Source organism: Oncorhynchus mykiss, chromosome 10 (genome assembly GCF_013265735.2).
Source record: "Oncorhynchus mykiss isolate Arlee chromosome 10, USDA_OmykA_1.1, whole genome shotgun sequence".
In the NCBI taxonomy this organism is placed as follows: domain Eukaryota; kingdom Metazoa; phylum Chordata; class Actinopteri; order Salmoniformes; family Salmonidae; genus Oncorhynchus; species Oncorhynchus mykiss.
In genome coordinates, this window is record NC_048574.1 from 20,951,398 (window position 1) to 20,977,512 (window position 26,115).

A 26,115-nucleotide genomic window follows, 5' to 3' on the forward strand; every position below is an offset into this window, starting at 1 on the left:
GCCATATTACAATCTAAGCTAGATTCCCTCAATCTCACACAAATGATTAAGAAACCTACCAGGTACAACCCTAAATCCGTAACCATGGGCACCCTCTTAGATATCATCCTGACCAACTTGCCCTCTAAATACACCTCTGCTGTCTTCAAGCAGGATATCAGCGATCACTGCCTCATTGCCTGCGTGTGTAATGGGTCCGCGGTCAAACGACCACCCCTCATCACTGTTAAACGCTCCCTAAAACACTTCAGCGAGCAGGCCTTTCTAATCAACCTGACCCGGGTATCCTGTAAGGATATTGACCTCATCCCATCAGTAGAGGATGCCTGGTTGCTCTTTAAAAGTGCTTTCCTTGCCATCTTAAATAAGCATGCCCCATTCAAAAAATGTAGAACTAAGGACAGATATAGCCCTTGGTTCACCCCAGACTTGACTGCCATTGACCAACACAAAATCATCCTGTGGCATTCTGTATTAGCATCGAATATCCCTCATGATATTCCAGGCAAGTCAAGAACCAATATACTCAGTCAGTTAGGAAAGCTAAGGCTAGCTTTTTCAAAAAGAAATGTGCATCATGTAGCACTAATTCCAAAAAGTTCTGGAACACTGTAAAGTCCATGGAGAATAAGAGCACCTCCTCCCAGCTGGCCACTGCACTGAGGCTAGGAAACACTGTCACCACCGATAAATCTACAATAATCTAGAATTTCAATAAGCATTTTTCTACGGCTGGCCATGCTTTTCACCTGGCTACCCCTACCCCGGCCAACAGCTCAGCAACCCCCTGCAGAAACTTGCCCTGCTTCTCCTTCACCCAAATCCAGACAGCTAATGTTCTGAAAGAGCTGCAAAATATGAATCCCTACAAATCAGCTGGGCTAGACAATCTGGACCCTCTCTTTCTAAAATGATCTGCCGAAATTGTTGCAACCCCTATTACTAGCCTGTTTAACCTCGCTTTCGTATCGTCTGAGAGCCCCAAAGATTGGAAAGCTGCCATGGTCCTCCCCCTCTTCAAAGGGGGTGACACTCTAGACCCAAACTGCTATAAACTTATATCCATCCTGCCCTGCCTTTCTAAAATCTTCAAAAGCCAAGTTAACAAACAGATCACCGACCATTTTGAATACCACCCTGCAATCTGGTTTCCGAGCTGGTCATGGCTGCACCTCAGCCATGCTCAAGGTCCTAAACGATATCATAACCGCCATCGATAAAAGCGAAGGCTTTCGACTCTGTCAATCACCGCATTCTTATTGGCAGACTCAATAGCCTTGGTTTCTCAAATGACTGCCTCGCCTGGTTCACCAACTACTTCTCAAATGGAGTTCAGTGTGTCAAATCGGAGGGCCTGTTGTCCGGACCTCTGGCAGTGGGGGTGACACAGGGTTCAATTCTCAGGCCGACTCTTTTCTCTATATGTATCAATGATGTCACTCTTGCTGCTGGTGAATCTCTGATCCACCTCTATGCAGACGACACCATTCTGTATTTACAAAATATCCTCCAACACTTTACTCAGCAAACTCGATGTATATCACAGTGCCATCCGTTTTGTCACCAAAGCCTCATATACTACCCACCACTGTGACCTGTATGCTCTCATTGGCTGGCCCTCGCTTCATATTCGTCACCAAACCCACTGGCTCCAGGTCATCTATCTTTGCTCGGTAAAGCCCCGCCTTATCTCAACTCACTGGTCACCATAGTAACACCCACCTGTAGCACGCACTCCAGCAGGTATATTTCAAAATCCAGGACCTTGATTTAAAAGGCAGTTCAAATATTGTCTTTGTATGATTGTTAGACACTGGTCTGAGACAGCTGTGTTCTTCAATTAAATACAACTATATTTACCCAATCAGGGGCAATTAAGAAAACCATAGCCAGATTATATCAACATCCTCAACTAATACAAACAACAGACATCACCTGTCGCAATTACATCACCCTTTCTGTTGGTTATATAGGAAATGAGTGATGGTCCACAATTCCACCACTAGAGGGCACAGGAGGACAGAATGGATCCCTGGTGGTCCAAGTGTTAGAAGTCACTGCTTTTGAAGTTTGCATGGAATCTATTAGTATTGATGTGCTTAAATCGTAAGTAAAGGTTTCTAAGCAAAGCAACCATCTTAAGAAATGTAACTAGTATCTTTGAATATGAGCTAAATATCAGTTCTAGATGTCTGACTCCTGACGCACTGTGGGCCTCAAAATACTTCTGATTTGTTATTGAAGATATCAAACACACCAGCCCATTATCTGTTCACATGATCTCTTCGACATCTATACTACAAACAGTTTTTAACATTTTCCAGAATATTGTATATGTTAGACTGACCGCATGTCGAAGCAGTGCAGGCGATTGTTTAAATGCTTCATAGAGTACATTGCTTGGAAGCCATTGAAGATACTCTCTGTTACTCAGGTCAATTCAGAATGTAAAAGCACCACACACTTATCAACTGAAGCTCAGACATTAATACAACACACACACACACACACACACACACACACACACACACACACACAGTTTCCTCAGGAAAAAGCATAATTGTCAGCTACAATACAACCAGTCAGGAAACCGGGTGAGCACAGTGCTCTCCTGAGCAACAGTGGAGATACACACACAGTGGATGACATTCCACTGAGACACTGCACAAGGTAAGAGGAATTAAGAATTTATCTTATTAAAGTGCAGCTCTGATTGCTGTGCCTCTTGCCGTCCTTTCTCTAAAACTTTAAAGCCGATACAATAATGCATATAGCTTTGCATTACCGTTGTGATGGTGTGTTCTGGTTTGCTCTAAAATACTGTCTCTGAGAGTTCATGAGATATCAAAATGTTTGATTGAGAAGGATACCCTACTGTAGTCTGTCTTTCATAAGTATTATATTGTATCTTCAGGAAGTCCTTTAGATTTATAGCTCATAAAGTCTACCTTGTTACAAGGAAATACAAAATTAAGTGTATGCCACTGTGGATTGTTTTGCTGTTCTTCAGAAACAGGTAGATGTTTGTTTACAATCATCTATGGTCTATGCTATAAGTACTTGAAAATAACAAGGTAATACTTTGTACTATTTGGTACTACAAGTTGGTAACTAAATCCTAGGATTTGGTACATACAGGGTCATAATTAACCATTTCAATGTGGGCCTTTCAGACACTGACAAGGTTTCCAAGGAACAAAAAGGGAAAAACAAGTTTTATAATCAATATGATATATTTCTAGACAGGGCTAGGTATTTTCATATACCTTTAATGTTTCCATTTACCAGGACTTTAAGAACAACTAGTTACTATGTTGATTTCTAGAGATTAACCACTGCGTTCCACTTAATAATAAGTGTGGCTATAATACCTATACCTGTGCATTTTACAGTAGTGTATGAGGACACATTGTTACATAGTAGTCTACAGTACTTACTGTAATTACATACAGCAAACTAGTGTCCCAGGCAGCCAAGCACTAAAACCACTTGACCCAATCAATTCTTTCACCGTGAATTTAGGGAGGAATTTTAAGTGATTTCATCAAGACCGATGTTATATCAAGTTGTTTAAATACTTAAGTGCTTTAGTGAAACAAAATAATGTAGACAGCCGCAGACAGACACCGCTTTTTATTTCCTGAGTTAAAAAGAGGGACTTTACATCAAATCTCCTCATAGAGTGGATATTAATTCATGTGCAACGTCATTTCCTCCCCAATATTTTATTTCAATAATTAAAATAAGACAACTAGACTTAGCTTTTAAGTATTACCTACTAAAGAATTTCAAAGTAAAACTGATAAAATTGATTTTAACACACTTGTGTGAAACCCCATGCCATAATCTTCCCCCGGGGTAACAGCACCCCCGGGGTGGGCCAGTTACCCATACACATGTTCTACTGTCGGTAACTTGAGAACGCTGCTGGGTAATCGTCTGTGTTTTGTATTTAATCGCTGAGTAAAGCCTATACAGAATAGTCTCATTGCAACAGTTCTTATGCTATTAGAATTTTCTGTAGGTCCTCAATTACAACGTTACTCTCTCATTCATTCTGGTTTTAGCTGGCATGTTCTGTTCAACCTTTTCCAGCCCACACTCATATTGAGCTCTTGGTATTGCTAGCCTAACTATGATCTGTGATCTCTTTCTCTGTTCTAACTAAGTGGCCTTGTGTCCTTGCAGTATTTGATCCCTGAGCACAAGCATCATGCCCATCCTTAAAAACCTTCCAGGGAGGACCAGGAATAATCATGGGAACAGTGAACTCATCCTGCCCAGGTTAAACTTGGACCTGAGTCCCTTTGAGGAGGTGAACCTGGAGGAGGAGAGGAATGAGGGCGACCCCCCCATTTTGGTGGGCCGTGGAGCAAAATCCCTCCAGTGCAGGTTGTCGCGAGATGGGGAAGAGGAGGGGAATGAGGTGAACATGGAGAAGCACGGCACCGGGGCCCCTAAAGGAGGAAGACCCCTGAGGGGGACTCTGGAGCGACTGTGCGGCTCTTCCCCCCTGAAGACCCTGGGGAAGTTGGGTAAGGGGCTGCGTATGTCGGGGTGCAGCGTGTGGGGGACCAGCCCGTCCCTGCGAAGCCCCACGGACCCCCACTCGCCCCCGCCAGAGAAAGAGAAGAGGAAGGGCATCCGCAGGAGCTCAGAGGAGATCATGACCCTGCTACGGTAAGTGGGATGGAGGGTGTTGATCTAGGATCAGATGCCTTTTAGATCATAATGAATAAGATTGCATGGACAGGGAGAACCATTTCCACTCTGAGACGCTTTATAAATACAGGTCCAGAGCCACAGATTAACATAAATGTAATGTCTCTCTATATATACAGTGCCAATAGAAAGTCTACACCCCCTTTAACTTTTTTCACATTCTGCTGCCTTAAAATGTAATCTTAAAAGGGATTCAATTAATTTGTTTCTACAGATCTACACAAACTAGTCGACATTTTCAAAGTGAAAGAAAGTACATTTTTCTAAATTATTATTATTTATTTTTTTACATAGATGTCTTGACACCCCAGAGTTAATACCTGGTGGAAGCACCTTTTGGTAGCCATTACAGCTGTGAATCATTTGGAATAAGATTCTACCAATTTTGCACTCTCTTATGGCAGCATATATCAATTGTTTTTTTTCTCCAAAAATTGTTCAAGCTCATTTAGTTTGGTTGGGAATGATTGATGAACAGCAATATTGAAATGTTGTCTCTGATTTTCAGGCAATTTTAAGTCAAGATTGTGATTAAACCACTCAGGAACACTCAACACCTCTTGGAAAGCTATTCTGGTGTGTTTCGGCATAAATATTTGTGTAATTGTCACTCTGAAAAATAAAACCCTATCCTAGGGTTAGGTTTTCAGAAGACTGAGGCTTTGCTCCTTTCATATTTATTTTGATCCTGACAAACTCCCCAGTCTCTGCCGATGACAATAGATACATTTTAGATACGATTTTAAGGCCACAAAATGTGAAAAAAGTCAAAGGGGGTGTAGACTTTCTGTAGGCACTGTAATATGACTAAGTTAGACACTATTTTGTAGCACTGTGATAGCTGTAACGAAATGACGGAAATGCTCACAGCATATACAGTGCCTTGCGAAAGTATTCGGCCCCCTTGAACTTTGCGACCTTTTGCCACATTTCAGGCTTCAAACATAAAGATATAAAACTGTATTTTTTTGTGAAGAATCAACAACAAGTGGGACACAATCATGAAGTTGAACGACATTTATTGGATATTTCAAACTTGTTTAACAAATCAAAAACTGAAAAATTGGGCGTGCAAAATTATTCAGCCCCTTTACTTTCAGTGCAGCAAACTCTCTCCAGAAGTTCAGTGAGGATCTCTGAATGATCCAATGTTGACCTAAATGACTAATGATGATAAATACAATCCACCTGTGTGTAATCAAGTCTCCGTATAAATGCACCTGCACTGTGAGTCTCAAAGGTCCGTTAAAAGCGCAGAGAGCATCATGAAGAACAAGGAACACACCAGGCAGGTCCGAGATACTGTTGTGAAGAATTTTAAAGCCGGATTTGGATACAAAAAGATTTCACAAGCTTTAAACATCCCAAGGAGCACTGTGCAAGCGATAATATTGAAATGGAAGGAGTATCAGACCACTGCAAATCTACCAAGACCTGGCCGTCCCTCTAAACTTTCAGCTCATACAAGGAGAAGACTGATCAGAGATGCAGCCAAGAGGCCCATAATCACTCTGGATGAACTGCAGAGATCTACAGCTGAGGTGGGAGACTCTGTCCATAGGACAACAATCAGTCATATATTGCACAAATCTGTGTGCTTACAGCTGTAATCGCAGCAAAAGGTGGCGGGCGCTACAAAGTATTAACTTAAGGGGGCTGAATAATTTTGCACGCCCAATTTTTCAGTTTTTGATTTGTTAAAAAAGTTTGAAATATCCAATAAATGTCGTTCCACTTCATGATTGTGTCCCACTTGTTGTTGATTCTTCACAAAAAAATACAGTTTTATATCTTTATGTTTGAAGCCTGAAATGTGGCAAAAGGTCGCAAAGTTCAAGGGGGCCGAATACTTTCGCAAGGCACTGTAGCATAATCATTTCCTAATTGGTTATGGAATGTAAAAATTCACCATGTTTATGTGTGGAACTCCCTTTGTTTGCTAATGCTATCTTGTGTACTTAAGCATTGAGTGAATGGCACTACGTATAACCGGGACATTGTTTTCACTTTGACTGTTGCAGCCAGGGAAAGGCAGCCATCAAAAATTCCAATCTGGATTGCTTAGAGCAGGGATGGGCAACTTTGATGGGGGTTGGGGCCACAAAAAATCAGAACTCATCATGATGGGCCGCAGTTTCTAACAGGTCTGTGTACCCACATCCATACCCACATCCATACCCACATCCATACCCACATCCATACCCACATCCATACCCACATCCATACCCACATCAAACCCACAATTGACTATCAGTGACTGACATAATGAGAAACTGCTGATGCACAACCAAATTTCGAAATGGCACCTTGTGTGTTCTACTATTCTAACTATTCTACTATTCTTAGTTGAGACCCTGATTGAGTTCCTGGGAAATTTGGAAATTTAACTGAGGGCCTTCAAAAGGGGGGCTGTGGCCCCCAGTTGCCCAACCCTGGCTTAGAGCTACAAGCACCTCTCAAGCATTTAAATAACTGCTTATTTATAGCATATGGTAGTCTGGATATGGTAGTCACCTGTTAGCATTGACCCTTACATTATTTGATAACACGTATGTATCCCATTCCATTTATATTTGAGATGGAACCTTAATTCCCACACAATATCTCTGACTCTGGGAATCCACACATAGCTCTTCTCTCTCTTCAATGCCATACGGTGAGGTTGACAGCGTAACAAGCCATAATCTAGTTCCTATTCTCTCCTGATGGTTCTCTTCTGCTTCTAGATTTGCAGGGCGGCGGAAGCAGACACAGCGTAGAGAGAGTCTGCCCTGCGGGGACCTGGGCATTGACAGCGAGGATGAGTCTCGCCGCCGGCCCTCCTTCCTCAGGATGGTCAACCTTAGCAAACTGAAGAGGGAGTCCCTGTCGGACCACAACTCCCAGGAGGCCGACAAGGAGCTGGAGGAGGAAGAGCCAGTGGTCAAACCTAGGGAACCACTCTCAGGTATACAAGGTGCTCCAAAACAAACCAATCAAGTGGGGAGATATGGTATATGTTCTGCTGGTCCAGCCAATCACAGGGCACATAATCTGAAATCTCTGAATCATGTAAGGATCAATGCAGGTTACCTCTGTCTGTGGCATGTCAGTCAGCGTTGTACGTTTCAGTGTTCACATTATGAGTCCAACCTCACTTGAGTCTATTAAGTCGGAAACTCAGGAACTTCCTGGTCAGCTCCTGCAGTACTTCCTCCACCAATCCCACGCTGGTCTCTGATGAGCTGTGAGCGGTCCCCAGATCCCCTCAGTCATCGGGTTCAATCAGCACCAGACGATGAAAGCAGGAAATGACTGCACTTCCTCCCACTGCTGATCCCTTCAGATAAAACTTCATCCAGAGCTACTGTTCACAGAGCTCCGTAGGGAGCAAAGCAGACAAGGGACAGTCAAAGGACAGTATAGTATATAGCATGCCCAGAAAAAAAATTGCAGACCTCCACAAGTCTGGTTCATCCTTGGGAGCAATTTCCAAATGCACATTCATCTGTACAATCAATAGTACGCAAGTAAAAACACCATGGGACCACGCAACCGCTGTACCGCTCAGGAAGGAGATGCGTTCTGTCTCCTAGAAATGAACGTACTTTGGTGCTAAAAGTGCAAAGCAATCACAGAACAACAGCAAAGGACCCTGTGAAGATGCTGGTGGAAACAGGTACAAAAGTATCTATATCCACAGTAAAAACAAGTCCTATATCGACATAACCTGAAAGGCTGATCAGCAAGGAAGAAGCCACTGCTCCAAAACCACCATAAAAAAGGCAGACTACGGTTTGCAACTGCACATGGGGACAAAGATCGTACCTTCGGAGAAATGTCCTCTGGTCTGATGAAACAAAAATAGAACTGTTTGGCAAAAATGACCATCGATTTGTTTGGAGTAAAAAGGGGGTGGCTTGCAACCTGAAGAACACCATCCAAACCGTGAAGCACGGGGGTGGCAGCAACATGTTGTGGGGGTGCTTTGCTGCAGGAGGGAGGGACTGGTGCACTTCATAAAACAGATTACATTTTGGGGAAGTAAAATGATGTGGATATATTGAAGCAACATCTCAAGACATCAGTCAGTTAAATCTTGGTCGCAAATGGGTCTTCCAAATGGACAATGACCCCAAGCATACTTTCAAAGTTGTGGCAAAATTGCTTAAGGACAACAAAGTCAAGGTATTGAACTGGCCATCACAAAGCCCTGACCTTAATCCTATAGAACATTTGTGGGCAGAACTGAAAAAGTGTGTGCATACAAACCTGACTCAGTTACACCAGCTCTGTCAGGTGGAATGGGCCAAAATTCACCCAACTTATTGTGGGAAGCTTGTGGAAGGCTACCCAAAACGTTAGACCCAAGTTAAACAATTTAAAGGCAATGCTACCAAATACTAATTGAGTGGAAGGAAACTTCTGACCCACTGGGAATGTGATGAAAGAAATGAAAGCTGAAATAAATAATTCTCTCCACTATTATTCTGACATTTCACATTCTTAAAGTAAAGTGGTGATCCTAACTGACCTAAGATGTCAGCAAATGTCAGCAATTGTGAAAAACTGAGTTTAAATGTATTTGGCTAATGTGTATGTAAACTTCCAACTTTAACTGTATCAGCACCCTTCAGTATGTCAATGTTGAAAACATGTACTTTTTCTCCTCACTTACCGCACCCGTTCCTACACATATGGCAATACTCTGTACAAACCAATAGACTAAACAGTTTGAAAGGGATTCCTCTATCTGTCCTTTCCTCTCTTCCCTCAGTGCTGGAGATCCTACAGCTGGTCAACCAGAGGGACCTCCTCCTGGCCGACACACACATCCAGGAGCTGGAGCACGAGTGCGAGCTACTGGCCTTCCTGCCACATCCCTCCACGCCTCCATCCACACCCCCCGGAGTGACCCCTACTGGGTCCTTCGACAACCCCTCCAGTCCCAACGCTTCACGGGACGCCAGCAGGCGCAAGGCCAAGGATGTGGAGCTGCTGTATGAGGCCCTGCAGAAGGAGATGTGGGACGTGGTGAGGGAGTCCCTCCGCCAGCCAACGGCCGGGCCCAACCTGGGACTAGTGGTGCTGGTCATTCAGCAGGAGGAGCAGGCTGACATGTCCCAGGCCCAGAGAAAAGAGACCCAGACCCAGCCCGTAAGGGAGGGCCTCCAGCCCTATCATAGCCAGAGGCCCCGTCAGCTCAAGCTGAAATGGCGGCAGGCGGTGGCGGAGGCGGCAGACTGGAGCCTGCCGCAGCAGGTGGACACTCAGGCGGGGCAACTGGCCTCATACCTGGAGAGGTTAAGGGGACGCATGGTGGACGACCTGGACGCGGCACGGCGGAACGTGGTGTCGGTCTACCCGGAGGAGTTCCAGGCCTTCCAGGTGTATGTACAGAGCTACCACCGGGCGGTGGCCAGACGCCTGAAAATCATTACCAGCTCCCAGCTTCAGATCACTGACGTTTACTCTATGCTGGACTGGTTCTACAACATCTACAACAGGTCAGTGTCAGAAGTCATGACATAACAACATTAAATGTATACACTCTTAGAAAATAAGGTACTACCTAGAACCATAAAGGGTTATTTAATTGTCCCCTTAGGAAAACCCTATGAAAATGGTTGCGTTTGAGCATATCAATTTTGTCAAGTCGCCTTTCAAAGTGTGTTACATTATGTGGATAAACATTTTCAGACTTGTGCCTACATGTCGACTGCATGAACTGCATGAACCACGTGATCAAAGGTTTTGACTGTTTTGACTGCAGTCAGCTGCAAATTCCGGCCGTTTCTCTTCATCAACTTCATCCTGCAGCCATCGCCTGCATTGTTGGAGGCTCAATTGTCGACCAATCATTAGGGTGTTTTTGTTTGACCCGCGTGAAAGTCCATTGGTATACATTGGATATATACAAATTAATTATATATATTTTTTCGCGTCAAGTTTTTATCATTTCTATTCATGTATTTAAAAACTCCCACCCCCCCCCATCCGGCAATCTGATAGCATATGTAAAATCAATCATGAGATAAACAAAAATAAACTAATACAAATACATGCAATAGTAGAATGAATGAATAATACTCAATAATACATCACATTACATACATCAAAAAGAGGAACAAATCATAGAAACTCATTCATGGATGTACAGGTACTTTGGACAATAGTTCAGAAATGAATGTGATATTTGAGACCTCTCTCTCATCAACTGATTGTACAATGTACACACATATGATTTCAGTTTGTGATTGTGTGATCTAGGGGTTAGAGACATGCTTATTTTGATATTATAAAGAAAAACTTTCACAAACAATGGCAACTACGTTGACACTGCCATGTTCATCTAAGCCTTGCTGTAGGAAAACCACAACAGTGTCTGACATTTTTTGGCTGTTTCAGATGCACCTCCCCTGACTGCTCTTGTCGACATTCGTCTACAGTCGGCTACGTTAGCCTTACAACTCAAACTCGCCCATTATCAATTTTTGGTTCCAGTGGAACCCTTTCATTAATACAATGTTATACGTTCTTAGTAGAACCTGTTTCACCACCAAAGGGTTCACCTATGGGGACAAAAATATATATTTTTTAAATAAGAAAGTAAGACAAGAACATCAAGGAAGTCCATGTACGTGAATATTAACATAGATCTTTACAGGTATTAGTTCAGATCTGAAATGTGAGACTTGACTGGATGGTGACACATAGTATCTCTTCCTCACTCTCCCTCTCGTCTTTTTTAAGGGATGTCCTGGGCACCGTTGGCATGAAAACCCCAATTAACTACTCCCGACTGGAACCCCTACTGCACCAAGACACAGTGGACCAACTGGAACAGGACTGCCTGAACACTGTCAGGGTAAAATCACATTGCTTTTAAAGTGCAATTCAACCTCATTTTCATTATCTCCAGCACCATACTAGTGTCTACATGTGTTGAAATGGCACATTTATATGATCTGTGGTTAAAAAGATGAGGTCATAAAAAATGCTTATATTTTACATCACAGGGATAGGATTAAAAGTAAGAAAAACTGTTAGCTTTTCAAAACCTGTTTCTAGTCACTTTACCTTACATTCATGTACATATCTACCTCAAATACCTCATACCCCTGCACATTGATCTGGTACTGGTACTAACCTGTATATAGCTTCACATTGATCTGGTACTGGTACTCCCTGTGTATAGCTCCACATTGATCTGGTACTGGTACTAACCTGTATATAGCTTCACATTGATCTGGTACTGGTACTCCCTGTGTATAGCTCCACATTGATCTGGTACTGGTACTCCCTGTATATAGCTCCACATTGATCTGGTACTGGTACTCCCTGTATATAGCTCCACATTGATCTGGTACTGGTACTCCCTGTATATAGCTCCACATTGATCTGGTACTGGTACTCCCTGTATATAGTTCCACATTGATCTGGTACTGGTACTCCCTGTATATAGCTCCACATTGATCTGGTACTGGTACTCCCTGTATATAGCTCCACATTGATCTGGTACTGGTACTCCCTGTATATAGCTCCACATTGATCTGGTACTGGTACTCCCTGTATATAGCTCCACATTGATCTGGTACTGGTTCTCCCTGTATATAGCTCCACATTGATCTGGTACTGGTACTCCCTGTATATAGCTCCACATTCATCTGGTACTGGTACTCCCTGTATATAGCTCCACATTCATCTGGTACTGGTACTCCCTGTATATAGCTCCACATTGATCTGCTACTGGTACTCCCTGTATATACCTCCACATTGATCTGATACTGGTACTCCCTGTATATAGCTCCACATTGATCTGGTACTGGTACTCCCTGTATATAGCTCCACATTGATCTGGTACTCTCTGTATATAGCTCCACATTGATCTGGTACTGGTACTCCCTGTATTTAGCCCCACATTGATCTGAGACTGGTACTCCCTGTGTATAGCTCCACATTGATCTGGTACTGATACTCCCTGTATATAGCTCCACATTGATCTGGTACTCTCTGTATATAGCTCCACATTGATCTGGTACTGGTACTCCCTGTATTTAGCCCCACATTGATCTGAGACTGGTACTCCCTGTGTATAGCTCCACATTGATCTGGTACTGATACTCCCTGTATATAGCTCCACATTGATCTGGTACTGGTACTCCCTGTATATAGCTCCACATTGATCTGGTACTGGTACTCCCTGTATATAGCTCCACATTGATCTGGTACTGGTACTCCCTGTATATAGCTCCACATTGATCTGGTACTCCCTGTATATAGCTCCACATGGATCTGGTACTGGTACTCCCTGTATATAGCTTCACATTGATCTGATACTGGTACTCCCTGTATATAGCTCCACATTGATCTGGTACTGATACTCCCTGTATATAGCTCCACATTGATCTGGTACTGGTACTCCCTGTATATAGCTCCACATTGATCTGGTACTGGTACTCCCTGTATATAGCTCCACATTGATCTGGTACTGGAACTCCCTGTATATAGCTCCACATTGATCTGGTACTGGAACTCCCTGTATATAGCTCCACATTGATCTGGTACTGGTACTCCCTGTATATAGCTCCACATTGATCTGGTACTGGTACTCCCTGTATAGAGCTTCACATTGATCTGGTACTTGTACTCCCTGTATATAGCTCCACATTGATCTGGTACTGGTACTCCATGTATATAGTTCCACATTGATCTGGTACTCCCTGTATATAGCTCTACATTGATCTGGTACTGGTACTCCCTGTATATAGCTCCACATTGATCTGGTACTGGTACTCCCTGTATATAGCTCCACATTGATCTGGTACTGGTACTCCCTGTATATAGCGCCACATTGATCTGGTACTCCCTGTATATAGCTCCACATTGATCTGGTACTCCCTGTATATAGCTCCATTCTTGTGCATTTTATTCCTCTTGTGCTACTATTTTTCTTTTTATTTTACATTTTAACTCTGCATTGTTGGGAAGGGCTCGTAAGCAAGCATTTCAAGTCTACACCCGGTGTACTTGGCCCGTGTGACAAATAACATTTTATTTAATTTTATTTGGACGGTATTTTCTTGCTCCCCAAGTCACCGCAAATCACATACAGTAGTGTTTGAAAATCGTTGTTTTAACTTTCGATGATGGGGTTGGGCGCAGTGCGCGCTAGCCAAGGTTGCCAGGTGCACGGTGTAGCCTCCGACACATTGGTGCTGCTGGCTTCCGGGTTGGATGCGCGCTGTGTTAAGAAGCAGTACGGCTGGTTGGGTTGTGTATCGGAGGACGCATGACATTCAGCCTTCGTCTCTCCCGAGCCCGTACGGGAGTTGTAGCAATGAGACAAGATAGTAGCTACTACAACAATTGGATACCACGAAATTGGGAGAAAAAAGGGGTAAAATTCAAAAAAATAATAATAATACTGAACACTGTGGGGGGAAAAAAATCCCACCTACCGAGGTAATGGTTCTGGCACTAATCTAATGGTACTGAAACTTCCCATACTTGTTTCTTGGGTAGGCAATGGACTTCATGGTTGTGTGTGTTCTGTTTATCGCAGGAGAAGGTGTCCACAGAGCTCACTCAGGTTCTGGATGAGGAGGAGAGGCGGTGGGCCCAAACGCTGCACATAGAGGAGTACCAGTCCAGTCTGGCCCGCTCTGTCATCCAGGTCTGTCACACTATCATTCAGAGACACTACTGTACAGTAGATCTGTAGGTCACCATTGGACATTGTGGCAAACAACTCGAAGACATTTGTAAATCTCCCATTAATATTGGAGTGACCTATTTTGGGTGGTTGGATTTTGAAGTTCCTGCTCTGATCAGTATTTGTGCGTGGTTGTTACAGAGACTAAAGGTAGACCTGGACAGATCCACAGCTGTAAGCCCGTTTCTGGGGGCCAGGGTGGCCCGCTGCAATCTCAATGGACTGTCTGACTTCCTATATAGGTGAGGAGAATATGTGTTTATAAAGACATGGACATTGAGTTCAATCAACAACCTCAATGTGAATCAACATATGGATTTAATTTCATCATGTTACTATGTCCAGTTTCCAGAGAAAGGTGGAGATGTTCCATGAGACCCAGGCTGAGTTTGGGGACCGGGGCGATGGATACGTCTCCAGGACCATCTCTCTGGTCAACTGCTGCCCGCCTCTCAGGTAGATACCCAGACAGAGAAGTCATCTGCTGTGGCATCTGTGTTAACTGATGCTCCAATCAAATGCTTATCAAAAACGTGTATTTTTCAGTTGGTGAAGTGGTGAATGGGATGAGAGCGTCTCCAGCTAGCTAGCTAACATGGCTTACAATTAGTTGGCAATCTTGTTAAAGTTGACAAGTAAAATTGTATTTGTCACATGCGCCAAATACAACAAGTGCAGACTTTACCGTGAAAAGCTTACTTACGAGCCCTTTCCCAACAATGTAGTTAAAAAGTAAGACAATTAGCAAATAGATAAAAAAGAAAATTGTAACACAATAAAATAACAATAGCGAGGCTATATACAGGGAGTAGTATACTGGGTTACGAGGTAGTTGGGGTGATTGATTGAGGTAATATATACATGTAGGTTTTGTTAGGTGATTGATTGAAGTACTATGCACATGTAGGTAGGGGTAAAAGCAAAAAGTCTGGGTAGTTAGTTGATTAACTGTATAGCAGTCTTATGGATTTGGGGTAGAAGCTGTTAAGCAGTCTTTTGGTCCCAGACTTGACTTTCCGGTACCGGAAGATTTTTAGGTCCTTCCTCTGACACCGCCTGGTATAGAGGTCCTGGATGACAGGGAACTCAGCCCCAGTGATGTACTGGGCCATACGCACTACCCTTTGATGCGCCTTGCGGTCGGATGCCGAGCAGTTGCCATGCCAAGCGGTGATGCAGCCAGTCAAGATGCTCTCAATGGTGCAGCTGCAGAACTTTTCAAGGATCTGAGGGCCCATGCCAAATCTCTTTAGCCTCCTGAGGGGGAAGAGGCATTGTTGTGTCCTCTTCACGACTGTGTTGTGTTTGCACCATGGTATGTCCTTAGTGATGTGGACACAGAGGAACTTGGCGCTCCACCGTCGTGTCGTCAGCAAACTTAATGATGGGGTTGGAGTCATGTGCGGCCACACAGTCGTGGGTGAACAGGGAGTACAGGTGGGAGCTAAGAACGGGGGGACCCAGTGTTGAGGGTCAGTGTGGCAGATGTGTTTTTGCCTACCCTCGTCAGAAAGTATCCAATTGCAGAGTGAGGTGATAAATCCCAGGATCCTTAGTTTAGTGATGAGCTTGGAGGTCACTATGTAGTCAGTGAAGAGCATTCTCACATACGTAGGTGTTCATTTTGTCCAGGTGGGGAAGGGCAGTGTGGAGTGCAATAGAGATTGCATCAACTGTGGATCTGTTGGGGCGGTATGCGAATTGTGGGTCCAGGGTGTCTGGGATGATGGTGTTGATGTGAGCCACGACCACACTTTCAAAGCATTTTATGGCTACATATGTGAGTGCTATGGGTCGATAGTCATTTAGACAGGTTACCTGGGCGTTCTTGGGCACGTGGACTATGGTGGTCTGCTTGAAACAAATGTAAGACTGTAAGACCTGGGAGAGGTTGAAAATATCTGTGAAGACGCATGCCAGTTGGTCAGCGCATGCTCTGAGTACCCATCCTGGTAATCCGTCTGGCCCTGCGGCCGCATCAGATGAGCGTCAGAGCCGGTGTAGTAGGATTTGATCTTTGTATTGACATTTTGCCTGTTTGATGGTTTGTCGGTCGTAGGGGGATTTCTTATAAGCATCCGAATTTGTGACCTTCTCCTTGAAAGCCGGAGCTCTAGCCTTTAGTTCAGTTCAGATGTTGCCTGTAATCTTGGCTTTTGGTTAGGGTGTGCACGTACCGTCACTGTGGGGACTACATCGTCGATGCACTTATTATTGAAGCCGATGACTGATATGGTAAACTCCTCAATGCCATCGGGTGAATCCTGGAACATGTTCCAATCTGTGCTAGCGGAACTGTCCTGTAGCTTAGCGTCTGCTTCATCGGATCTCTTCCGCATTGAGCATATCACTGGTACTTCCTGTTTGAGTGTTTGCTTGTAAGCAGGAATTAAGAGGATGGAGTTATGGTCAGATTTGCTAAATGCAGAGTGAGGTAGAGCTTTGCATGCACCACTGTGTGTAGAGTTTGTTTCTCACTCTATTTGCACAGGAGACATGCTGGTAGAAATTTGTTAAAACAGATTTCAGTTTCCCTGCATTAAAATCCCCGGGCCATTAGGAGCGCCGCATCTTCTTGTTTGCTTCTGGCCCTATAAAGCTTGTTGTGTGTCGTCTTAGTGCCGGCATAGGGCTGTTGTGGTAAATAGACAGCTACAAAAAATATAGATGAAAACTCTCTTGGTAAATAGTGTGGTATGCAGCTTATCATGAGGAATTTTAACTCAGACAAGCAGAACCTTGAGACTTCATTAATATGAATGATCATGCACCAACTGTTGTTGACAAAGGGACAAATAGATCACATGGTCAAATGATGTTATCCACATTATTAAGGTTGTAAATGGTTCAAACGGGTTTTCCAAGTCAGAAATACGAGTTTCAGATCATTCTTACACTACCTGAACTCACCAACAGTGTTTGCATTCCACTTTTTGTGTAGATCCTTTGTACAGCGTTGCAGGCAGTGTGACCCACAGAGCAATGAGGAGTCCACACAGGGAGCTAACTCCTCCCTGGACAGGATTGTTAACCAATCAGTGAGGGTTCTGACGGAAAGACTATTTGAGCACATCAGGGTGAGGCAATGTGCTTTTAAAATGTGTCCTCTTTTGGTAGGGCACAGAAAATGTTTTCCTTACAATTTATTGACACAAAACATACATTTATCTTAACATCCCTTCCCCAATACACAACTTGCCAATTCTACACTCATATATGACTGATCAAACACAAACACACATGCTCTAACGTTTACACAGATGTGCATTTTGCAATAGGAGCATAATGTTCATCACTTCATGTGGGTCAAAGCTGTGTATTTCTGTTCCAGCCGTTCTTTGACAAGCTGGTGAAAAGGAAGTGGCTAAACAACACTGAGGCCTTTGAAGCCATCGAAGCAAGCGTCAAACAACACTTTAAGAAGTTCAGAAGAATGGACTGCCCACCTTATCAGGTCTCCACCAATGACCACATACCTAACACATGATAACATGTTGCACAAAATACATGGAATAAATATTTGCCCTTTCTATCCCAATATATTTAGTTTATCAACGGTTACAGTGCCCTTGGAAAGTGTTCAGACCCCTTGACTTTTTCCACATTTTGCTAGGTTACAGCCTTATTCTAAAATTGACTCAATTGTTTTTTGTCAACCTACACACAATACCCCATAACAACAAAGCAAAAACAGTTTTTTAGACATTTTTGCTAATTTATTGCAAATGAAAAACACATTTACATAAATATTCAGAACCTTTACTCAGTACTATGTTGAAGCAACTCTGGAGGCGATTACAGCCCCGAGTGTTCTTGGCAAGCTTGGCACACCAGTATTTGGGGAGGCAGGGTAGCCTAGTGGAAATGTTTTGGTAACCGGAAGGTTGCAAGTTCGAATCCCCGAGCTGACAAGGTACAAATCTGTTGTTCTGCCCCTGACCTAGGCCGTCATTGAAAATAAGAATTTGTTCTTAACTGACTTGCCTAGTTAAATAAAGGTAAAAAAAAATAAAACATTTGTGGAGTTTCTCCCATTCTTCTCTGTAAATCCTCTCAAACTTTGTCAGGTTGGATGGGGAGTTTTGCTGCACAGCTATTTTCAGTTCTCTCCAGAAATGTTCGATCGGGTTCAAGTCTGGTCTCCGGCTGGGCCATTCAAGGACATCCAGAGACTTGTGCCGAAGCCACTCCTGCGTTGTCTTGGCTGTGTGCTTATGGTCTTGGCCTGTCACAGTCTGAGGTCCAGAGAGCTCTGGAGCAGGTTTTCATCAAGGATCTCTGTATTTGCTCCGTTCATCGTTGCCTCAATCCTCAGTCCCTGCCGCTGAAAAACATCCCCACAGCATAATTATGCCACCACCATTATTCACAGTAGGGATGGTGCCAGGTTTCATCCAGATGTGACGCTTGGCATTCAGGCCAAGAGTTCAATCTTGGTTTCATCAGACCAGAGAATATTGTTTTTCATGGTCTGCGGGTCTTTTGGTGCCTTTTGTCAAACTCCAAGCTGGCTGTCATGTGCCCTTTAATGAGGAGTGGCTTCCATCTGGCCACTCTACCTTAAAGGCCTGATTGGTGGAGTGCTGCAGAGATGGTTGTCCTTCTGGAAGGTTCTCCCATCTCCACAGAGGAACTCTAGAGCTCTGTCAGAGTGACCATCTGGTTCTTGGTCACCTCTCTGACCATGGCCCTTCTCCCCCTATTGCTCAGTTTGGCAGCGCGGCCAGCGCTGGGAAGAGTCTTCATGGTTCTACTTTTTCCATTTTAGAATGATGGAGGCCACTGTGTTCTTGGGGACCTTCAATGCTGCAGAAATGTTTTGGTACCCTTCCCCAGATCGGTGCCTCGACACAATCCTGTCTCGTGCTCTACGGGCAATTCCTTCAATCTCATGGATTGGTTTTTGCTCTGACATGCAATGTCAACCTTGTGACCTTATATAGACAGGTGTGTGACTTTCCTAATCATGTCCAATCAATTAAATGTACCACAGGTGAACTCCAATCAAGTTGTAGAAACATCTCAAGGATGATCAATGGGAACAGGATGCATCTGAGCTCAATTTCTAGTCTCATAGCAAAGGGTCTGAATACTTATGTAAATATGTTTTTTTGGTTCCAAAATTTCTAAAAACCTGTTTTTTCTTTGCCATTATGGGGTATTGTGTGTAGATTGCTGAGGATTCTTTATTTATTTTTTCATCCATTTTAGAATAAGGCTGTAAGGTAACGAAATGTAGAAAAAGTCAAAGGGTCTGAATACTTTCTGAAGGCACTTTATGTTATGACTGAGGGACTGAATGGTTGAGTGGTTGACTGTTTGATTGACAGATACTGGTGGGGGAGATACACAGGCGGGTTTTGGTGGAGTATTTGCGTGCGATCATGCGAGGACGGGTCATCTGCACATCATCGAAGATGAGGAAGAGGATGGCATTCCGACTGCAGGACGAGGCCAAGCAGCTCAAAGGGCTCTTTAAAGACCTGGTCAGTCATCCCTCTGATTTACGGTCGTAATGACCATAAACAACTACAGTTGAAGTCGGAAGTTTACATACACTTAGGTTGGAGTCATTAAAACTTGTTTTTCAACCACTCCACAAATGTCTATATAGTTAACTATAGTTTTGGCAAGTTGGTTAGGACTGTGCCTTTAAACAGCTTGGAAAATTCCAGAAAATTATGTCATGGTTTTGGAAGCTTCTGATAGGCTAATTGACATAATTTGAGTCAATTGGAGGTGTACCTGTAGATGTATTTCAAGGTCTACCTTCAAACTCAGTGCCTCTTTGCTTGACCTCCACACGTCTAGTTCATCCTTGGGAGCAATTTCCAAACGCCTGAAGGTACCACGTTCATCTGTACAAACAATAGTACGGAAGTATAAACCACATGTGACCGTCATACCGCTCAGGAAGGAGACACGTTCTGTCTCCTAGAAATGAACGTACTTTGGTGCGAAAAGCGCAAATCAATCCCAGAACAACAGCAAAGGACCTTGTGAAGATGCGGGAGGAAACAGGTACAAAAGTATCCATATCCACAGTAAAACAAGTCCTATATCGACATAACCTGAAAGGCTGCTCAGCAGCATGTCCTCTGGTCTGATGAAACAAAAATAGAACTGTTTGACTATAATGACCATTGTTATATTTGGAAGAAAAAGGGGGAGGCTTGCAAGCCAAAGAATACCATCCCAACCGTGAAGCTACCAAATACTAATTGAGTGTATGTAAACTTCTGACCCTCTGGGAATGTGATTAAATAAATAAAAGCTGAAATAAATCATTCTCTCTTCTATTATTTTGAGATTTCACATTCTTAAAATAAAATGGTGATCCCAACTGACCTAAGACAGGGAATCTTTACTAGGATTAAATGTCAGGAATTGTGAAAAACTGCGTTTAAATGTATTTGGCTAATGTGTATGTAAACTTCCGACTTCAACTGTATCTGAACGCGATAAGATGATTTAGTTTAACACTCCCAACAACTGTTTTGTAACCCCAATTAACCGCTTATGGTCCAAGATAGCACCTTTTATTCTAAGAATGTAGGACTACAAATCCTGATAGATGATGTTGGTATTAATGTCTATGGTACGTCCACACAGAGCTTTTGTTTCAGAAAATGATGGATTGCACCTATCTGTTGATGGCTCATGGACAATGAGATGATTGACCTTTGTACTTATGCAACTCGTCCATATCAATTGTTTTACAAATGTTTATAATTACTTATCTTACATAATATTTCCTCTTTCAGGAGTCAGGATCCTCTTGGCTGGACAGTGTCCTCACTCACCTGGCTGACATCATTCTCCTGGAGGACACTCCGTCCATCCAGATGGAGGTTGCTGTTCTGGTGAAAGAGTTTCCAGACATACGGTAAGGGTTTTCATCATTTTGGGGAATACAGTACTGCGCAATGTTTTGAAAGTCCAGAGTTGGAAAACAATGAACAAATTTGGCAAATGTTGTTCATTGGTCACCATTTCCTATATACGCTATGCCACAGTACCCAGAACCTGCATGCCACGGTGCAGTTTCACAAAGTGCTATTTTTGACATCTGGACAAAGGTAGCGGAATTTAAGTCCACGTATAGACTTTCTGTTGACACAATAGGTCAAAACAAGGGAAAAAAGCATGGGAACATACCATTATTAATCTTTTACACTCCTGCCCGTATACAAGTTGAAAATGGCAAATTTGGGCACTGATAAACGACTAAATTGGAACGCAGTGTCTGTAAAATAACAAGCTATACATGACGTCAGAACTCTGGCTCTGAGTTCTTATGGCTGCAATCCCGCTAACGGGATGATATGACAACAGCCAGTGAAAGTGCAGGGTGCCAAATTCAAAACAACAGAAATCTCATAATTAAAATTCCTCAAACATACATGTATCTTATACCGTTTTAAAGGTAATCTTTTTGTTAATCCCACCACAGTGTCTGATTTCAAATATGCTTTACAGCAAAAGCACCACAAACTAATATGTTAGGTTACCACCAAGCCACAGAATAAACACAGCCATTTTTCCAGCCAAAGATAGGAGTCACAAAAAGCACAAATAGAGATAAAATGAATCACTAACCTTTGATGATCTTCATCAGATGACACTCATAGGACTTCATGTTACACAATACATGTATGTTTTGTTTGATAAAGTTCATATTTATATAAAAAAATCTTGAGTTTACATTGGCGCGTTACATTCACTAGTTCCAAAAATATCCAATGATTTTGCATAGCCACATCGATTCAACAGCAATACTCATCATAAATGTAGATGATAATACAAGTTATACACATGGAATTATAGATATACCTCTCCTTAATGCAACTGCTGTGTCAGATTTCAAAAAAACTTTACGGAAAAAGCATACCATGCAATAATCTGAGACTGCCCTCAGAAATATAATACAATTAGCCACCATGTTGGTCAACAGAAACCAGAAATTACATGCTAAATATTCCCTTACCTTTGATTATCTTCATCAGAATGCACTCCCAGGAATCCCAGGTCCACAATAAATGCTTGATTTGTTCGATAATGCCCATTATTTATGTCCAATTAGCTACTTTTGTTAGCGTGTTTGGTACACCTATCCAAACGCTCGTGCATTTCTTCGGACAAAAACTTCAAAAAGTTATATTACAAGTCGAAGAAACATTTCAAACTAAGTACAGAATCAATCATTAGGATGTTTTTATTATAAATCTTCAATAAAGTTCCAACCGGAGAATTCCTTTGTGTCTTGAGGATGGAACGCAAGTCGATATCATGTGGAATGCGCGTGACCAGGAAATGGCTCTCTGCCAGTAAGCTGACTCATTCAGCTCTTATTCAGTCCCACAGCACAGTAGAATCCTCATTCAAGTTTCTAAAGATGGTTGACATCTAGTGGAAGCCCTAGGAAGTGCAATTTAATTAATATCCCAATGTGAATTCAATTGGGCCTGGTTTGAAAATCTACCAACCTCACTTACTGTTTGGATTTCTTCTCAGCTTTTTGCCTGCCATTAGAGTTCTGTTTTACTCACAGACATTCAAACAGTTTTAGAAACTTCAGAGTGTTTTCTATCCAATACTAATAATAATATGCATATATTAGCAACTGAGACTGAGGAGCAGGCCGTTTACTCTGGGCACCTCTGGGCACTTTTCATCCAAGCTACTCAATAGTGCCCCTGCAGCCATATGAAGTTTTCACAACGCTCTATGGGTTTTGACTGATAGCCGTTCTGAACATGATCACCTTGCGCGACAAGAAGTTGCCCCCATCCCTCCCACTAATTGGGCAACTTTTGCAAATGTTTTGTTGTCTGAGTGAGGGAAATGCTGTAAATTAAGAGGACTATAATAAATACCGCTTTGAAATCATACAAGCAAGCCAAACACCCATGAGTCCAAATGTGCACTTCACATTTCCATATCATAAAACTCATGTCATATACAGCGTCAATGTTTATGATCATTATGTTTGATGTACAGTTACAAGATGACATGGTGTCATACCCTGGTTTGTTCTGAACAGAATTAATATATATGTTTGTCTATTGTGAAGAAAATTAGCACGGAACAAGCACTAACATGATCTGATTCCCTGAATTGCATTGTGAAAGCCTAACGCTGTAATATCGTATTTTATAACCTAGCTAGTCATGTTTGCAATAGAACAAGCTTAAAAATGATGCAATTTATAATGGACTGTTCTTGGATTGCATAAACAACAACAGTAATTGTGTGAGTGCTGGGATGCAGAGTTGTGTTCCAAACAAAAAACCTCCAAGTGTGCTTTCTGTAGTTCCCCAACTGCATAGCTAGGAGAGCTGAAAAAAACACCTTATAGTTGAAGACTCTACTTTGAGTCATGAAAGTGCATTAAAATGACTTAGGAACTGTGAACACTTTGGAGAGGTGTGTGGCCACTCTCACTCAAACCCTTGTAATTCGTTTTGGCTTATGTTGCACCTACCCCACATTTTCCAGGAATATTCCTTTCATATTACTGAATGTATCCAGAGTATTGTCAGATTTCGTTATCAACAAATGCGACGAAAGTACAGTAAATGTAAAATGCACATAAAATCATTGGATTCAGTATTGTGTCAGGTGAACTGTTGCGTCCTCACCTTTGTCCTAATAATTTTCCCATAATTTCCAAACTGTTTCCTACCATGGTTGTGCATATGCATTTCATATGTATTCTGTAAGAAACATTTCAATTTAGTCCATATAGGTTGAGTGTACTGGCTTTATTCTTGGAGAGGACCAAGGGGCTGTTTTTAGTGGCAGAGGCTGGAGGGCCCCACAAGGTCCCAGGCCCCTCGTTGTTTGTGTGTTTTGTGGGGTCAGCTAAGGGCTGGCTAGCTGGCAGCGTACCCAATGTGTGACGCATGACCTGTGGCCAGGCAGACAGGAAGCTGCTGCAGAGTACTTCCTGTTCCTGCCACCCTGTGAGAGACAGTCTGGTGCCACGCTCTGGAATCAAAGGAGGGAGCTGGAGCAGGTCAAGACAACCTGGATACATGTTAACTCACTCAGGCACAAGGAGTGTCTGCAAGCATCACTCTTTTGTTTTGTTACTAGCCGCCTGTATTTTCATAGATCAAAGTCTGCCGCCTACCACTGGGACTCCCCCAAATGTCTATTTGGGGTGAAATATAATTTAAAAAATGATCAGTAGATCAACTGAACATAATAAGTCATGGCCCTTTGCTCTACAACATGATTGAATCATGAAGCTACCTGAAACCACCGAAACACACTAACATCGGTCTCTATCTTCCCTATCTTTCCTTTCTCTTCCTCCCTTCATCCTATCGCAGGAAGAAGCACATCTCCACCCTGCTAAATGTGCGGGGGATGATACGACAGGCAGAGCGCCAAGAGATCTTGAACGTGGTCCGAGACTTTGAGAGCAGCAACAGCTCTACCCTGCCATGCAGGGATCATGCCCTCTTCTCGGACATCCCAGTCACCTCCGAGGTACATTGCATCAACCTGGGCCTCATCCGTGTTGCCATGACCGTCGCCAACTGGTTCTCAGAGGCCCGGCTTCGACAACACCGTAAGAGAAGCCCCAGGAACAGAACCACGCTGCCACCGGAACAACTGAAAGAGGACAAGGATATGGATTATGATTGACTTCAAGGAAATCGTATGTAGTTGATGCACATTAAGTGTTTGGTAGAACAGAGGCTCGCTCACCCGTAATTCTGTATCCATGTGTGCATCTCTATGACTACTTGATACTGAATGAGCTTTAAGATCGAATTGTTTGGATTTCTGCTTTAAATAAGAGAAGTAGAAGTTTGTTGATGACGACACTTCGAAGAGTACTCAATCTTAAATTCTGTCATATGTGCTGCGACTACTACAATGGGCCAAAATCACAAATTACTGTGAAACTTACTACTACTGATAAGAAATGCAAAGTCCCCATAGAAACATGAAATTAAATGTTTTTAATTCATCTGTAAATGATCTTCCCACTCATTTACAGACATTTGAATGGATAGCGATAATAAGAAGAACTTGACATCAGGTACCACAGATACAAGCCCATCTACTGTACTTCAAGCTCAGATTTTTCTTAATGTTTAGAATAATTTTGTAAACCTCATTGGGTAACACTTTACATTAAGGAGTAATTGTATACATCCATAAGTAGTTAATAAACTGCTTAAAGATAGCTTACATGACTGCACAATTTTAACCAATGTGTTATAACTGTTTAACTAACCACTAATGGTTTATAAAATACGTATAAACCTTTAGTAAATAATTTTAAGTAAACCTCAATGTAAAGTGTTACCGATTTAAATAAATTCTCTGGTACTTTAGAATACCTTTTAGCCAGTAGTTCTGAAAGGACCACTCATGAGCCAAAAGTGGTCCCCAGAAATTGCACACTGTCACATACAGTATGTGCAGATATGTGCACTACGTCATTTCTCGCTCTCTCTCTCTCTCTCTCTCGCTCTCTCGCTCTCTCGCTCTCTCGCTCTCTCGCTCTCTCGCTCTCTCGCTCTCTCGCTCTCTCGCTCTCTCGCTCTCTCGCTCTCTCGCTCTCTCGCTCTCTCGCTCTCTCGCTCTCTCGCTCTCTCGCTCTCTCGCTCTCTCTCTCGCTCTCTCTCTCGCTCTCTCTCTCGCTCTCTCTCTCTCTCTCTCGCTCGCAAGATGTCACT

The 26,115-nt window shown here is 42.8% G+C and overlaps 1 protein-coding gene across 2 annotated transcripts; it reads left to right on the forward strand.

Annotated features, from left to right (window-relative positions):
* The first annotated feature begins 1,807 nt into the window (after positions 1–1,807).
* On the forward strand, positions 1,808–25,872 carry LOC110533490 (exocyst complex component 3-like protein 2). 2 transcript variants are annotated; one of them, XM_021617753.2, is made up of 13 exons: positions 1,808–2,670; positions 4,189–4,680; positions 7,449–7,669; positions 9,479–10,208; positions 11,455–11,569; positions 14,267–14,377; positions 14,558–14,658; positions 14,762–14,872; positions 17,358–17,493; positions 17,748–17,870; positions 19,747–19,902; positions 21,181–21,302; positions 24,754–25,872. In XM_021617753.2, the coding sequence occupies exons 2-13, from the start codon at positions 4,214–4,216 to the stop codon at positions 25,070–25,072; spliced, it is 2,712 nt and encodes a 903-aa protein (XP_021473428.2). In that variant the 5' UTR covers positions 1,808–2,670; positions 4,189–4,213; the 3' UTR covers positions 25,073–25,872. The 2 variants fall into 2 exon arrangements, with proteins under 2 accessions (XP_021473428.2, XP_036845770.1); XM_036989875.1 differs by lacking the exon at positions 1,808–2,670 and adding an exon at positions 6,744–6,866 and having other exon boundaries at positions 4,559–4,680.
* The last annotated feature ends 243 nt before the right edge of the window (positions 25,873–26,115 follow it).